General features: G+C 41.6%; 1 protein-coding gene across 5 annotated transcripts in view; it reads right to left on the bottom strand.

Moving 5' to 3' along the window:
* Positions 1 to 15,433, bottom strand: part of KIF13A (kinesin family member 13A) — a 208,387-nt gene that overhangs the window by 40,956 nt on the left and 151,998 nt on the right. For all 5 annotated transcript variants that reach the window (XM_072729061.1, XM_072729060.1, XM_072729062.1 and 2 more), the window contains 4 exons: positions 11,359 to 11,445; positions 11,093 to 11,259; positions 4,997 to 5,210; positions 828 to 990 (listed from right to left, as the gene is read on the bottom strand). In XM_072729061.1, coding sequence (XP_072585162.1) covers positions 828 to 990; positions 4,997 to 5,210; positions 11,093 to 11,259; positions 11,359 to 11,445 — 631 coding nt within the window. The remainder of the gene's footprint in view (positions 1 to 827; positions 991 to 4,996; positions 5,211 to 11,092; positions 11,260 to 11,358; positions 11,446 to 15,433) is intronic.

Raw genomic sequence — 15,433 nt, 5'->3', positions numbered from 1 at the left:
ACCTAATCTTTATGAACACTTCTATGACTGGATTTAACATCAATTTCTCAAAGAACTGCTTGGTCAAAGGACTGAAATGCAGAAAGATTAATGGAATACTCCCTGACTCATTTCCTGCTTGCTTGCTGGAGGGAAATATAAATGGATGAAAGATTATTTTCTTTCGACATTTCTCTTTAAAGAAAAAATTCCTCAAATTGAAATGAAGGTAAACTTCCCAATGACTGCAAAGGGCCGTTCTGTGTACAAAAGAAAGGTATTCTACAAGTCTTCCTTTCTTGTAGAATCCACTCTTAAAAATAAGACTGTAACAAAACTTATACTTAGCTCCCATTCCAGAAGGGAACATTTATAGAAAAGAGAAAAGCAAGAGGAATTACTCAATTTTTAAGAAGATTTTATTTATTCATGAGAGACACAGAGAGAGAGGCAGAGATATAGGCAGAGGGAGAAACAGGCTCCCTGTAGGGAGCCGGATGGGAGACTCGATCCCAGGACCCCAGGATCACGACCTGAGCCAAAGGCAGACGCTCAACCACTGAGCCACCCAGGTGCCCCGAACTTAGATCTATTTCTAGTTTTAACACATCTAAGAGCATGTATACTTGAAGGGGGACTCTATAGAGGAAATATTTTTTTTTAATTTTTACTATTTTAGTATAGTTGGCATACAATATTATATTAATAGAGGAAATCTTAAAAAGTATAAATACTCTGGCTCACATCAAGATCTCCTCATGGATATTCTTTGGATGTCAGGTTTATATTCTATCTTGGAGGATATACTGTTGTATGTTTTGCTCTCTTTTCTTTAAAAACACTCTTACCTTTCTGTTGGCACTGAGGTTTGCAGCAGGGATCTGCAGGGTCACTTGGTAGTCAGTGAGTTTGCTCATTTCCTCAGCTAAGAAGTTGGCCTCCCTTACCAAGGTATTTGCTTTCACGAGCTGCTCGCGAAGTTTTGCCAGGCTTTGACGGAAGAGCTCATCCCTGTGGGGTAGCAGCAAAGGAAATGAGAAAATCTAAAAGAAAAGGAAACTGATCCTGTTTCTAAGTGAGTCATGTTATTAGAAAGTGGTAGAAAACTCCTTCCAGGCAATATTTTTCAACTGGTTTTTGTCAACATCAACACTTGTTCATGTTTCTCTCCTCCCACCAGCACTGCTGGTATCACCCACAAAGAGCAAATACGTGGAGGGACTTAACTAAAAACCATACTTCAAACCCTCTAACTGGGGATCCCTGGATGGTTCAGCGGTTTAGCACCTGCCTTCTGCCCAGGGCATGTTCCTGGAGACCCAGGATAGAGTCCTGCATTGGGCTCCCTGCATGGAGCCTGCTTCTCCCTCTGCCTGTGTCTCTGCCTCTCTCTCTCTCTTTCTGCCTCTCATGAATAAATAAAATCTTAAAAAAAAAAAAAAAACCTCTAACATTTGAAAATGGCTAGATTTTGACATGATGCTGCCCCCCCAAAACAAAAAAAGGTTTCTTTCAGGAAAAGAACTGATTATTACTTGCTGTGTGCTTTTGGGGGTGGGGACAGGAGAGCAGGGCCGGGGAAAGAAATCTGGAGTCCAGAAGTAGACAGTGTTCCACACAATTGCTTCAGTTAGTAAAAGGCAAAAAATGGGGACTTCTGTAGCACCAGAAATTCAACTTTTTCAACTCTGCACAAAAGCAGTTCCTTGTGAGACCTTGTCTACTGTTCTGACACTGAATAGGTCAAAACCCTATTAAATGGTCTCCCAGCGCCACAGCATTTGTCCTAGTTATAATCTCTCATTTATTTGTAATAATTATATGGCTAATGCCTGTCTCTTCTATGGAGCTGCAGGCACCCCAGAGTGAGAACTATATTTTTTTATCATTATACCTAATTCCTGGCCAAGTGCACGGCCCACTGTGGGATACCCTCAAACTACCCACTACCTTCTTTCTTCTGAAAGAAGAGAGCTTCTGATTTCCACATGTGGATTTGTGCTCAATGGTAACCCGGGCCAACAGACTTTCTCTAGCCTTACCTAGCTTCTCTTCTCTCCCATTTATAGACCTCCTGCCCTCCCTTAATAGGACAAAGATGAGCTTGGAACGCCCCATTTCTACTCCTTTCTCATCACCTTAGAAGTGACACAGGAGGCACCCTGCAAAGATGTTAATATAAAGTTAACCTAAGATATGTGACACATGGATCTCACCTGCCTGGTTTTTCTGAGTGATATTATTATTTTTTTTTCCAGTTACTCGGATTTGAATTCTCCTAGCCAGCTCAGTCTTTTCTCCACAACATCCAGAAAAGAGCCTTGTTAATTTTTCTTTTGAAATATCTCCTAAATCTCTCTCTGTATTGTTTTCAAGGTCCCTTCCTCACACCCTCCTGATAACCTCACTGTCCCTGGGTTCTTCCTCTTTCCTACCAACAGACACATAAATCCTTGCCCGTTGCACATCAGTCCTCAGTTAAAAACCTCCTCTTCACCCTTCAGAAGAGCTTTGGAGTAGCTTTCCCTCCTCCTCTGTAAGTCACTTTTTAGATCGAACAGAAGAACAGCTCTTGTGTAATCCCCCAAGCACACCTTCCTCTTCTCCATGGCTTCCCATTTGTTTGTGCCAACCTGCTCCGTTCAAATTATCTCCCACCTCCTGTCTGTCTGTCCAGCTGCCACCTTACAGCCTTGCCTGAAATCCTTCCTTCTCCACGAACCAGCTGGAGAAAGGCTCCACTGCACGGGGTCCCACTGTCTGCTAACCATGTACTAACCTCACAGTGCTCCCTGCCCAGGCACATACTCATTCATCACTTCCATAACCTCACACAATAAATATTCCCAAAGCGCCTACCAAAGACACCATCATGCACTGGGGACACGTTAATGACTGAAGCTGGTTCCCTGCCCCTGGAAGTTATTTTTCAGATCAGGGATAAATGACAAAGGAATAATTATGGAACCGCAGCACTTTCTTTTGCCAGACAAAACTGGTTTTTAATTTACTATTACGATGTACTTTTCACCTATTTGTATCTTGCTCTATACTACACTGTGATTATCCAGGAAGAATAAACCACATCTCTGGTTTTCTTTGACATTCTCACTAGCTCTTAAAGATACTTGATTTTCAGACCCCCAACATTTATTTGGGTATGAGTCCCTCAATATTTCACAAGCCATCAACATTTATTTAGGTTAAGAGTCTCAGCTCCTAATAATAACTACCCATCATTAATGACATCTTAATTTTATCCAGTGATTCAGGTGAAATCAATATTGTGACCATTCTCCTCCCCTTGAGTGACATCCCCAAAATATCATCCATGTTAGTCTTTTTTTTTTTTTTTAAGACCTTGAGCCTCCAAGAAAATCAATTTGGAATTAAGTAAAAAAAAAAAAAAAAAAAAAAAAGTTTTAACGCCCGACTGAAAAATACTATCATTAAAAACAATCCACCTTTTCTGTTGCATCTTTTTTGTCTTTCACAGTCTTCAGGACATTGAAGTAATTACGGGGAAGAAACAGAAAGGTACCAGTGGGTCTGATCACAACAATGACTTTCAAGCCTGCTGTTGCTTAGAGGAAGGAAAGCCACCAGCTCACAGTAAAGGCAGAGAAGACAGCTCCTCAGAAGAAGCACTGACAACCTGGGTTTCTTTTGCACAGTAAAAGATACAGAGTAATGTGTTACATGTAGGATAAATCTTCATACTTCAGTATCCAGACAGATGAGCAGGCAGGTTCCTGGGGAAAACGCAATGCGTTCTTCTAATTCAGAACAGACCATCAAGTACATTACTATTGCTAGCCTGTTGTGCAGGGTCAGGCTCCTCCTCCTCCCTCTTCTCTAGGGGCTCACCTTCCTGGATGTGGCTCAGACTTAAGTGTCTCATTGCTCGTGAGAGAGCTGCAGTGTGGCTGCAAGATTAGGATACCGGCCCCGGACTCCGATGGCCATGGCTTTGATCCTGCTGCTCCAACGTGCTGGCTAAATGACTTTGGGGGAACCATTCAACCTCTCAGCCTGTTTCCTCATGCATGAAATGGGGTGCAAATGATCAAATACAGTAGCAGGTGTGAAGAGTAGATGAATACACATAAAGCACTCAGTGCCTGGCACGTGAGGAAGGCTCTGTAAACGGCAGATGCTACTTTGGTTACTGCTATTATTATTCTAACAGTGTGGGGATCAGTAAGGGGACTGAAGAGATATGGGTCCAAACGCTGGCCTTTTCATGGACCAGGTGGGTGACTGAGGAAGATACATAGAATGAGTGCCCTGTCTACAGGACATAACTGTCCCTGGGGCAGAGGGCTGTTGGGAGTGCTACATGAGCACTGTGCCTAGACTGCCGTTAAGAACACAAGAGAACCCAGGAGTGTGACTTACTGTCCTCATGGCTGATGTTCCTCCCACTACTACCTCAGTTCTGAGATAAATACTTAAATCATAAATTCTGAAAATTCACATTGAATATATTTTTTAATATTACAGTTGTATTTAAAGAGACTCCAAAGAGAAATTTAAAACTGAGAAATGCAGGACACCTGGGTGGCTCAGCGGTTGAGCGTCTGCCTTTGGCTCAAAGTGTGATCCTGGGGTCCTGGGATCGAGTCCCACATCGGGCTCCCTGCAGGGAGCCTGCTTCTCCCTCTGCCTGTGTCTCTGCCTCTGTGTGTCTCTCATGAATAAATAAATAACACCTCAAAAAAATAAAACTGAGAAATCCTTTGATGCTAAAGGAATATTCAAACTTTCTCTATTTCAATACCTATTGATGATATTCTAACTTGGTGCTATTTTTACTGAAAGGTAAGCAGGGGAAGGAGTGGTCTTTAACCAGTGATAGTAAACAGACTGAGGATGGACAGTATCCCTGAAAAGGAAAGGCAATTGCTAATGACCCAGATATGGGACTAGCATTTCTCTACTTGCTAGGATGATGCCCCTTTTCCATGCCCGCCCCCCCAAAGCCCCAAGGCCCTGATGGCGTGGGTCCCGTTCTTACCTCTCCTCTGCCCACTGGGTCACCTTCTGCTGAGCTGTCTGGCTGCTGTAGGCCAGGCGGTCGGGGCCGCTGCTCTGGGGCTGCCGCTCCGGGGACAGCTGCTGGCGGAGCTGTTCCAGCTCCCGCTCATACATGAGCCGCTGCTCCTCCAGGGCGCTCCTCTTTTCTTCCAGGTACTGTCTCTCCAGGACCTGAACCACATTTTGCACTGGGTCTGGTGGGCCAAGAGACAAGGCAAGTGTCTTCCACGGTGCTACGACAGGGCAGCCCGCTGTGCTTCTTCCAGCAAGAATTTTCTCCCTACTCAGAATTTAGCCTTTGAAGATGCTTTCTGCGTGGCCCAGGGGCCCTGCCAGATGAAATCTTCCCAGCTGCCTTCTTATTAACATTTCAGATAAGTGTCCTACATGTAAATATTCCCCTCATCTACTGTGTTTCTTCAATTTGGCGAGCTCATCCTTATGTGTAGATGGATCAGTAATTCACTATAAGCAGATGGTAGAGGGGATGGGCTCCTATCCATCGAGGAAAGCTTCATGAACTCTAAGACAGCCTCAAAGAGCCACACAAGATTTCAATTTTATGGTAGTCATTTTCTATGCCCGTTTAGCAACAGTTTTAGTATATGGCAAAGGGTTTTGATATTTCTGATTTTAACCACAAATCTTATTACTCCTGAATTTCTATAATGTGGGAGGAAATGTATAGATCACAGCACATGTTTGGAAATACTGAATATATGATTTCTTAGATGTTGAAATCTAAGAAGGCAATTTAACTTGAAAAAAGAAAACAGAAAGCAGAAAAAAGGGGAAGGAGGAAGGGATGAATTCACTTGCAAAAACAAAAGGCCATTTATGACTTTTTGCTTTTGCAGATCCAGAGATCACCAACATATATGTGGTGAACAAATATAGAAATACAGGGACGCGTGGGTGGCTCTGAGGTTGAGGGTCTACCTTCAGCTCAGGTCATGATCCCGGGGTCCAGGGATTGAGTCCCACATCAGGCTTCCTGCAGGGAACCTGCTTCTCCTTCTACCTGTGTCTCTGCCTCTGTGTGTTTCTCATGAATAAATAAATAAAATCTTAAAAAAAAAAAAAGTATAGAAATATGTTGTTCAAAGGGGTCATGCCCAAGGCCAGCAGTGGCTGTGGTGTAGGTAGTGGCCACCGCCCGTGGCTGGACATTAGCTTGGCAATGACCACTGACCTACGTGTTCTAGAGAATGAAAGCGCTGACCATATATCCCAGGAGAAAATTATTGACATGATACTCTACATGAGTAGACTGTAGAGAAGCAATTGTGTCAGGCTATCTGGATGGCAAATAAGAAAACCACCATCATCGTAACTATCTCCTTGAAGCACACGAGATGTGGAGGAGATGCATTCGTACTCTCAGACTGGCCTTGAGTTCATACCTTTGCCTGTTCAAATGGTGCTTTTCGTGTTGTATTCCCACACACTGACTCTCAGTTTAATTTCCAGGATAAGAATTAGAAATAAAGATGACAAGATGGATTTTATATCACCTGATTATGTTTCCTGACTGACTTTTCCATTAGGCCCTATCTATCATTTTGTGAAATAACTATGCAAATTATACTCATCATCTATGTAAGCAGTAAAGAGAAAGAGATAGTATGTTAGCTTAAAAAAATAAGGTTAAATTATACAAAACAAAAAGTAGAAAGTAATTTAAAAAAATCACTAGATATCTACATAGAGTACAGGTGAGTTGTTTTAATAAAAAATGACAACCACATGGCAATAAGAATTCGACTAGCTGCTGGCTATAAGTCAGACAGAGGCACTACAGCCTTTACATGCATCATCTCATGAAAGTCTTGCAACAGACCTGAGGGTGGATATATTCCCATTTTGAAGATGCTGACCTAAGATCACAGAGCTAATGAGTGAGAGAGCTAGGTTCTGAACTCAGATCAGAGCTAACTATCAGAGCTAACAGGGGTAAGACATCAGTTTAATAATAAACGGAGAGTGAATTCTTATTTCCAATGTTTGGCTCAGAATTAGTACTCTGTTAAAGAGTTTTAAAGAATACTGCAATTCTTTACAGATATAAAATTCTAAAATTCAGCATTTTTTCAAAGCAGAAATAGTTTTTTCAGAGTCCTGAGTCCCTAAAATATATTACCTGAAAATCTGATGGAAAATGAACTCTTAAAAAATACCAAACTCTTAAAGACAGACCATGAGAGGGAAGACCTTTTCCGTAGAGTAAGACATCTACGTACTCCAAAGCATTAGAACTCCTGACCTTGTCCTGTAAATTTATGAAAAATATATGAATAATATGGTGAAGGAGTCTGAAGGAATTTTATACATAAGACTAGAGAAGAAAAGTTGTCTCAGTATTTTTTAAAAATGCATTTCTCAAACAGTACGTAATTTTTCTCTTTTAGGCTCTAGGTTTGAAAAAGAAAGGACAGGGTCTTTGCCATCCATTTATACTTCCATGGAGCCTGGTTTTCAAGAGCCCTACCTTAGTTTTCATAAATCTTTTCCAGAGAGAGAAAATTGGAAAACATACCATTTATAAAATTAATATTCTAACATATTTGCTAAAAGACCCTGGATAGAACATTTAATCCTTATTCCTGCTTGCTAGTCAGTGGTGTGTAGAAAACACACACAGGATCCTAAATGGCTGAGAGGATTTCACCCCAAGGTTCCATGCTGATGCAGAGGCAATGTGACCAAGGTTGCTTTAAAGTGCTTTAGCAGGTGCCATGACATAACTATTCACCAGGCTTCATCAGTGGCCACAAACCACTAAGAGATATAGAAGAAGGAGCCAGTCAAAGTATCCCTCCCCTCAGTTTGCCACAGTATAGCCAAGCCCTAGGGAACTGGGACAGACCACACGACCCAGAGCCTGGGCAGAGATACAGGGACTAAGGTTTCTTTCTCCATGTCTATCTTTCCTTTCTTCAACCTCTGATTTCAACACAAGTTGTTGTCTTAGATATATTTGATATCATCTTTGCAATTAGCCAGGTTCAAGCCTTTATCACTCTATAGCATATTTTTTAAATAGATCACTCTAATCGGCAGGTCAGTCTGACTCCATGATAATGGCCTACGACAGAAACCAAAGACCATTTAGCCTATTTTCAACGAACCAATCAACCATCAAAAAACTGTCTACAGTTTATTTTTTTCCCTATCATTTTCCTCCTCTTGAATGAGGGGTTTTAAAACTCAGTGTCTGGAGCCTAAGGCCAAGATACCAAAAAGGTAGGTGTTTTAGGAAGAGAGAAAGGATCATGTTTATTATGGCATAGCATGTTCTCTCTTCATTAGTTTATCCTTTTATCTGGTATGTAATTCATGTAAGGTGCTTACACTTATTTAGCTGCCCCGAGAAGGGAAAAAGAGAGGGTGCCAGTAGTAAAGGCTGGAAGGTACTGATGTGATAAACAATCAGTATTCGTTCACACCTAGGTGCCCAATCACTAAATTGAAGGGAAGCAGATCCTTTGGGGGAGGGGGAAAAACACAGCTTTAATCCCAGATAGAATAAGCTCAATGACTTGTCATCAGCCCTTTTAATTGCTCTTAACTTTAAAGCTACCACTGGGGACACCTGGGTGGCTCAGCGGTTGAGCACCTGCCCCTGGCTCAGGACGTGATCCGCAGTCTCAGATCAAGTCCCACATCGGGCTCCCTCCCTGGAGCCTGCTTCTCCCTCTGCCTGTGTCTCTGCCTCAATCTGTGTCTTTCATGAATAAATAAATAAAATCTTTAAAAAAAAAATAAAGCTACCACTGACTCTATGACAACAGATGAGTGCCTAATTCTTCTTCTGAACCTTTGAGAAGAACACATTATCGTCCACAGATACTAGGTCTGCTTCACTCTTAATTCCAGTGACTTGGGTTTTAGATCATTATTTAGAGATTTGAAAATACATCATTCTAGCCTATTACTGGCATGAAGGATAGTCACTATCTGCAAGTACAATGCCTTGAACCGCTGAGCTGACATGGGTCAGCCAGCCATTAGTAACAAGAGCAATGATACCAATGACACTTGTATGCTGTTGGAAATAGAGGGAAAGACCAGCTACTAGATTAGACTGTAACCAATGGGATGTCAATGGAGCTGGGACATGGGGGAGGGAGGGGTCATGATTTAAAAGGGTGCATTCCTCAACCAGGAATAGGGTGGTTTGGGAACCTCTGGGTGGCTCGGTGACTGAGCATCTGCTTTCGGCTCAGGGTGTGATCCCAGAGTCCTGGGGTTGAGTCCCGCATCGGGCTCTCTGCAAGGAGCCTGCTCTCCCTCTGCCTCTCTCTCTCTGCCATTCTCTATGTCTCTCATGAATAAATAAATAAAATCTTTTAAAAAAAGAATAGAGTGCTTCAGACAGGCAGAAAACTTCAGCTTCTTCCCCATTGTGTTAGTTACATTTTGCCAAAGCATGAGGCATAAGCATCGGTCAGCAGCCCTGCTAAAAACCACTCAAGCTCCCCCATGCTAACACCAATCAGTTAAAACCTTTATCCCACTGTTTGTGGAGGAGCTTCGTCTGAAACCACAGGAGAGGGAAGAGAATCTTCAAATAGGACCACCAGGGGGACGACCACCAGGCAGACAGGCTTATTATCGGGAAGCCACCTAGCAGTAGAGGTGAATTCCATGAACATCACCAGGCCACTGGCATTTCAGCACTGAGTAAGAGCACGTCTGCATGCCCCCAAGGGAAGCCCCACTTACACGGGGAACTGGGTAAAGAGTTGGGAGGGGGAACACTGCTTTTAAATAGAAAAAATCAACACTGGGGAACAAGGCTTGATGTGGAATACAAATGGATAACTCGTGTTAATACCATGAGTCAGGCCACCGGTGACTAATTGGTTTGGCTAAGAGGATTGGAGGAATTAACAGATACTAACTACTCCTCGGTTAGTCAGGGCTTTCATATAAATATGATAAGAACATAGTGATTGAATAAAATTAGAAATCTGTGATGTGGGACAAGAGACGATTAAATTACCATTGGGATGCTCTGCAGTTGAGCAACATAGACCTCTAGAATTCTGTAATTTCAGGTAAAGATGTAATGCTCTTCCAGCGGGTGTTCCCACACCTGGAGTTGGTGCCCACGCCCTCCTGTCACACCCTGTATCCATCCAAAATTACTCACAGGAGACTTGTTGCTCAGGCATGTCAGAAAAGGGCCCATGAATGTGATTCTGATGTCTGAACATCACTCTGGAATGCCTTTTGGAATTCCGCCCAACTGGTGAGCCAGTAGCAGAGTGGATGGAGTTCTGATTTCTAGCTGTGGTCCGGCCTGCGGTGCAGTGTCCAAAGCCCTGGCAGCTGATGTGCAGCCCTAATCTCACAGATGTTCTTTTCTACTCTTGTTCTATAATCTTCCTATTAATACATCACACCTGTTTTATCAATCTAGCCTTTTCTTTATACTTCATTTTTATAATTGAAAAGAGGGGGTCCTTGGGGCTAAAAATCCAAAGAGATAAAAAAGGTCCAAGTCTTTATTCTTGCAATGAAATCCTCAATTTGATATGCCAGAGATCTGAATGACATTCTCCACCCACACTCACGTTCTTCTCAGATAGGCTTACCTAAAGACAGCATTCAGAAAGTAAATGTTTCAGGGGAGAGCCCCACTGGGAAAGCGTGATGCTGTCCCTGCACCGTCAGACAGAGGCTTCCAGAGCTCCTCCATGGTTCAAGGTTGGGATCCCTAGGTATTCAAAGAATCGCTGAATGGGGGGGCACCTGGGTGGCTCAGTTGGTTAAGCACCTGCCTTCAGCTCAGGTCATGATGTTGGGGTCCTGGGATCAAGCCCCCATCGGCTTCCTACTCAGTGGGGAGTCTGTTTTTCCTTCTATCCCTCCCTCCTGCTCATGCTCTGTCTCACAAATGAAGAAAATCATTAAAAAAAAAACCAAAACAAACAAACAAACAAAAAACACCTAGCAATTTGATGTGTCTAAATTTCAGAATGACACTTCCACTTCACGCAAGGGCATCCCTCATTGAACTGTGTGAGACAGGAATTACCCAAGACAGAGGAATCTGGACGTAAGCTCTTACCATTACTATTCAGGGTTTTCATGATAACTTCCATCTGCGCAAATTCATAGTTATAGTCTGGTTCTGAGGAAGCTTCACTGGCTGCGTCCAGGTCATGGTCTGGTGGGCCTGTCTCCTTTTCAAAGTCTTTCAACCAATCTCGCCGTTTCCTCTTAGGTAAATTAATTCTGTGGGGTTTTCCATCATTAAGAGAAAATTGACTTGTTTTATACTCCGATAACAGGAAAAAAAATAAAGGAAAATATTAGGAAGCACAAAGATGTTACCTAAAAAAGTGGTTATTTCCCCACAGGATTCGATCACCATGCCAGAGCTGGGTGGTACTGCAGACAAGGGTGCCATTTACACAGGACCTGAAGGAATACCGTGGAATATGTCAGCTCAATCGGAAAGAGGACAAAACGCAGCCCTAGTAGCCAAAGAGATAAATGGGGAAGTTTCTTCTAACAGATGTATTCTACTAATCCCTAAAGAAAGAAAAACAGCTTTAAAACTACTATCAAAAGAAGTGATCTAAGCAATGATAATCAAGGGCTGCCAATATCCCTAAGACAACTTGACGTGATGTGCTCCTGATGGAGGTGGACACAAGAATGCCTATGGAATACTCCGGTCCAAATATGAGCCAAACCTGATCAAGTTTTCATATCTAAATGCCGATTTAGGGAAATGCAGAAGGTGGTGGAAATGAGCAAAATGTTGACTGTGGGAAACAACCAGGTATCTTCAGCAAATAAAATGCAAGGATGAGGTGGGGAGACAGGGAGGAATGGAGGGAGGAGAGACCTGTATGCTAAAAGAGATATAACAGCCAATGACAACGGTTGAATCTTATTTGATCCTGATTTCAAGAAAGAACTGAAAAGGAACATTTATGATACAATTGGGGAAATCTGAACACCAGCTCAATATATGAATATTAGTAAGGGATGATCTGTAATTATTTTAGGTGTGATGGTATTTTTTTTAAAAACCATTTACTTACAAACTTTAATTCAGCAAAGGAAGGTGTGTGAGAGAGGACTGGGGAGACAACACTCCCCTGGAGTGGATGTGGACCCCCCAGAGTCAGAGGAGGGAAGCTGGTGGCCCAGCCGGCCAGGGGGAGGGCCCAGGATCTCCTCAGGCCAACAGATCCTGCTGGTGGGCAGGGGGCAGAGCTTATCTGCATGAAGTTGCTGGACTGGGCACTGGGCCAACAGGCGGCCAGGAGGCCAGCTCCAGGTTATCTAGCCTGGGGATGGAGAGGCGGAGCTCATCTTCAACATGGGGGCGGGGTGGGGAGACAAGAATACTTGTCTTTTAGAGATAGAAGCTGAGATATTTATAGACACAAAGTTATAATGTCTGGAATTTGCTTTAGAATAACCCAGAGGGGCAGGAGGGAGAAGGAGATGGGGAGGACACATAAATAAAAACAAAATTGTCTGTGGGGTGTTCATTTTTGAAGCTGAATGATGGATATATGGAAGTTCATTATATTCTTCTTTCTACGCCATATATTTGAAGTTTTCCATAATAAAAACTTGGGAAAACATAAAAAGAATACCAGGTTTAAAGCCTAAATACCTATCAAACACATTGTAAAAACACGACAAACAAAAGGACACGAGGAAACAACAGTCTTTGTCATACAGTATGCGTCACACCGTCAATGGCGGGTGCCGTGTCTCTGGGTTTGTGTTGGCCTATGCATCCGGGATTTGCCTCAAACAAATCCTGAAGTCCCAGCTCTGTCCAGTGGATATTTGGAGCTCACCTCTCAAGACCGCAGCTTCCCTACGTTTCAGCTTTGTTACAGCTAACTAGTGACAAGCTAACTTACTCACTGTAAGAGTCATAGGGTTTCCTGCCAATCAGGAGATCTCATCAACTGATCTCATCAACTTTAACATAGTCAAAACCTGGCCCCTGCGACTTTTCTTAGGGAAGAGGAAAAGTCTTCCAGAATTTTTAATACCAATTTTAGTCTTCTTATAAATGTTTCCTTCATTTAAAAAAAAAGATTTTGCTGATATGAAAAAATTAAAGTTTAATTTGCTAAAGGACTGTCAGGTGGAGTTTGATGGAAAAAAATAACGTTGACTATTCTGAGTTTTAGTTTTTCAGTAAGTTACTTTTTTTTCCTTCTTTCTTTTTTTTTTTTTTTAGTAAGTTACTTTTCTTGCAGAATCTCATTATCTGGCTCCTAATCTTTACAGGACTCTCTAGCTCAGAGTTACAGAATAAGAAGTCACCTATGAAAACAAACCCACCTTTATAGTAATATTTCAAGTCTAGGGAGTAAGTTTTTATTGAGAAAAATACCCTGGAAATACCATCTCAAATGTTTTTAATCTATTATACATGAACATGATAAAACTTTGGTGTGTACATTTTACACTAACATGCTCCCTTTATTCTTGCTTATGAAAATGACTTTCAATGCTAACTCAAGTTCCAAAGGTCTGTATCCATCTATTTGAATTATGGACTGAATTATTCATCTGCAAAAACTGGAAAATGAGATCAGAATATATATGTATATCTAAAAAATAGAAGTATTTTTGCCAAAAGGATGATGAAAAGTTGTTTTTTGAGGGGAAAATTTTTAACAGAATACTCACCTCTTCTACCTAAAAACCAAACATTGATTAGTCAGTTTTCAAGGAAAATACCTTCCCAGTTTATTAAGGTATCTAAATAATCTATCTAATAATCTAATATATAGATAGATGGATATCTAGACATATCTAACGTAGCTATAATCTAACATCTAGGAATAGCAGTGATGAAGAAAAATGTGTCAGTGTCCTTTATTATTTTAAACTCTAAATTATAATTTAAAAATTCAGTTCTTTTTTTCATTGGCTACATTTTGATACCCCAAAACACCAACTCACTAGTGGCTACTGAAATGGTCTTGGCATATCTAGAACCTTCCCATTATCTCAGAAAGTTCTATTGGGCAGTATTATTCTAGAATAAAACAAAAAATAGTTCCAGAGCAAATGAGAGAGGAATATAATACCCTTTGCTTTTTTGTTTATTGTTAACTTTTGTGACCATATCTATTTTGAAGGGACCCTTATACAGGTGTGTGTGTGCATGCAGACACACGCATGCACACACACACACCTAGTTCTGAACACACATAGAAAACATCACTTTGGCATTTATAGTATGCTGTTATTACAATAATATAAAGAGAAAGTTATGGAAATTGCCTGGCTTGGTAATGTATCCAAGCCAAGAAATTAGCATAAAAATTTATTTCTAGTTGGACATATGCCTGGGGTACTTGTTAAGAAGCAAATACAGAATGTCTCTGCAGGAATTTATGTTCCCTCATCCAGGCCACAAGACGCCTACAGATAACCTCCTGCTGGAGATGAGCACACTTAAGGAATCACATGCTGCTCTAGGGAAGCAAAGTTACCAGTGGATGTGACAGTCCGGCTGAAGTCCCAACAAATTCAGAGACAGAATTTCAAATACAGACCAAAATAAGTAAAAATCTAATTATTGAAGGTACACAGTGCAATACAAACAAGACTGTACCAATACAGACCAAGCCCAATGACAACAACAAAAAAGATGTTCTAAACTTCTGCAAATGAAAGACAGAGACACTGAAATTAAAAACTCAATGCAACGGTTAAGTGGTAGGTAAGACATGCCTAAAGAGAGAATAAGTGGATTTGAAGACAGATTTGAAGACACAGTGACTATCCCTTAAACCTATGTCCTTCTCTTGCTCTGTCTCCAATCCCATATCCATCTTCACAATCATGATTCTCAGTTCAACTTCGCCACTCCCCCATTCTCTCTTCTTTGCATTTTTTCCTTCTATACCTACATCTACCTGGTTCCTAAACATCCCAAGATTGCTAGTGTTTCCCTAACTGCTATATCCAACAGAAGCTTTTTAACCTCTACTTTGACGACTTCTTCCTTAAAATTATTTTCTTCCCCTGGATTCCATCATTGTATCTTTGCCTCTCTGAATCCCTTGTCTCCAGGCTCCTCAGACCATCCTCAAAACACTGGTTTACTTCTTTCACTACACACTCTGGATCCACTTTTAATACAGGCAACAACACGAGTGGCCAATTTTATACTATGAATGTAACTCTACATCCCCAAATCCAATGTCCAACTGGATACATTCACACTAATACCCCAAGGACACTCAAATTCACAGGATCTCAAAGTGAATCCATTACCACTCATTACCCATCATCCTCAAAGCCTGTCCTTCCTCTTGTAACTCCTTCCTTCAGTTTAGGATCTCTACTGTTCATCTAGTCTCCTAAGACAGAACCTTGTAACCATTGCTGACTTCACCCTTTTACTAACTGA

The sequence above is a fragment of the Vulpes vulpes genome, chromosome 12, assembly GCF_048418805.1.
Source record: "Vulpes vulpes isolate BD-2025 chromosome 12, VulVul3, whole genome shotgun sequence".
NCBI classification, from domain to species: Eukaryota; Metazoa; Chordata; class Mammalia; order Carnivora; family Canidae; genus Vulpes; species Vulpes vulpes.
The sequence above is the reverse complement of the archived record's forward strand: the minus strand, read 5'-3'. Positions and strand labels throughout refer to the sequence as shown.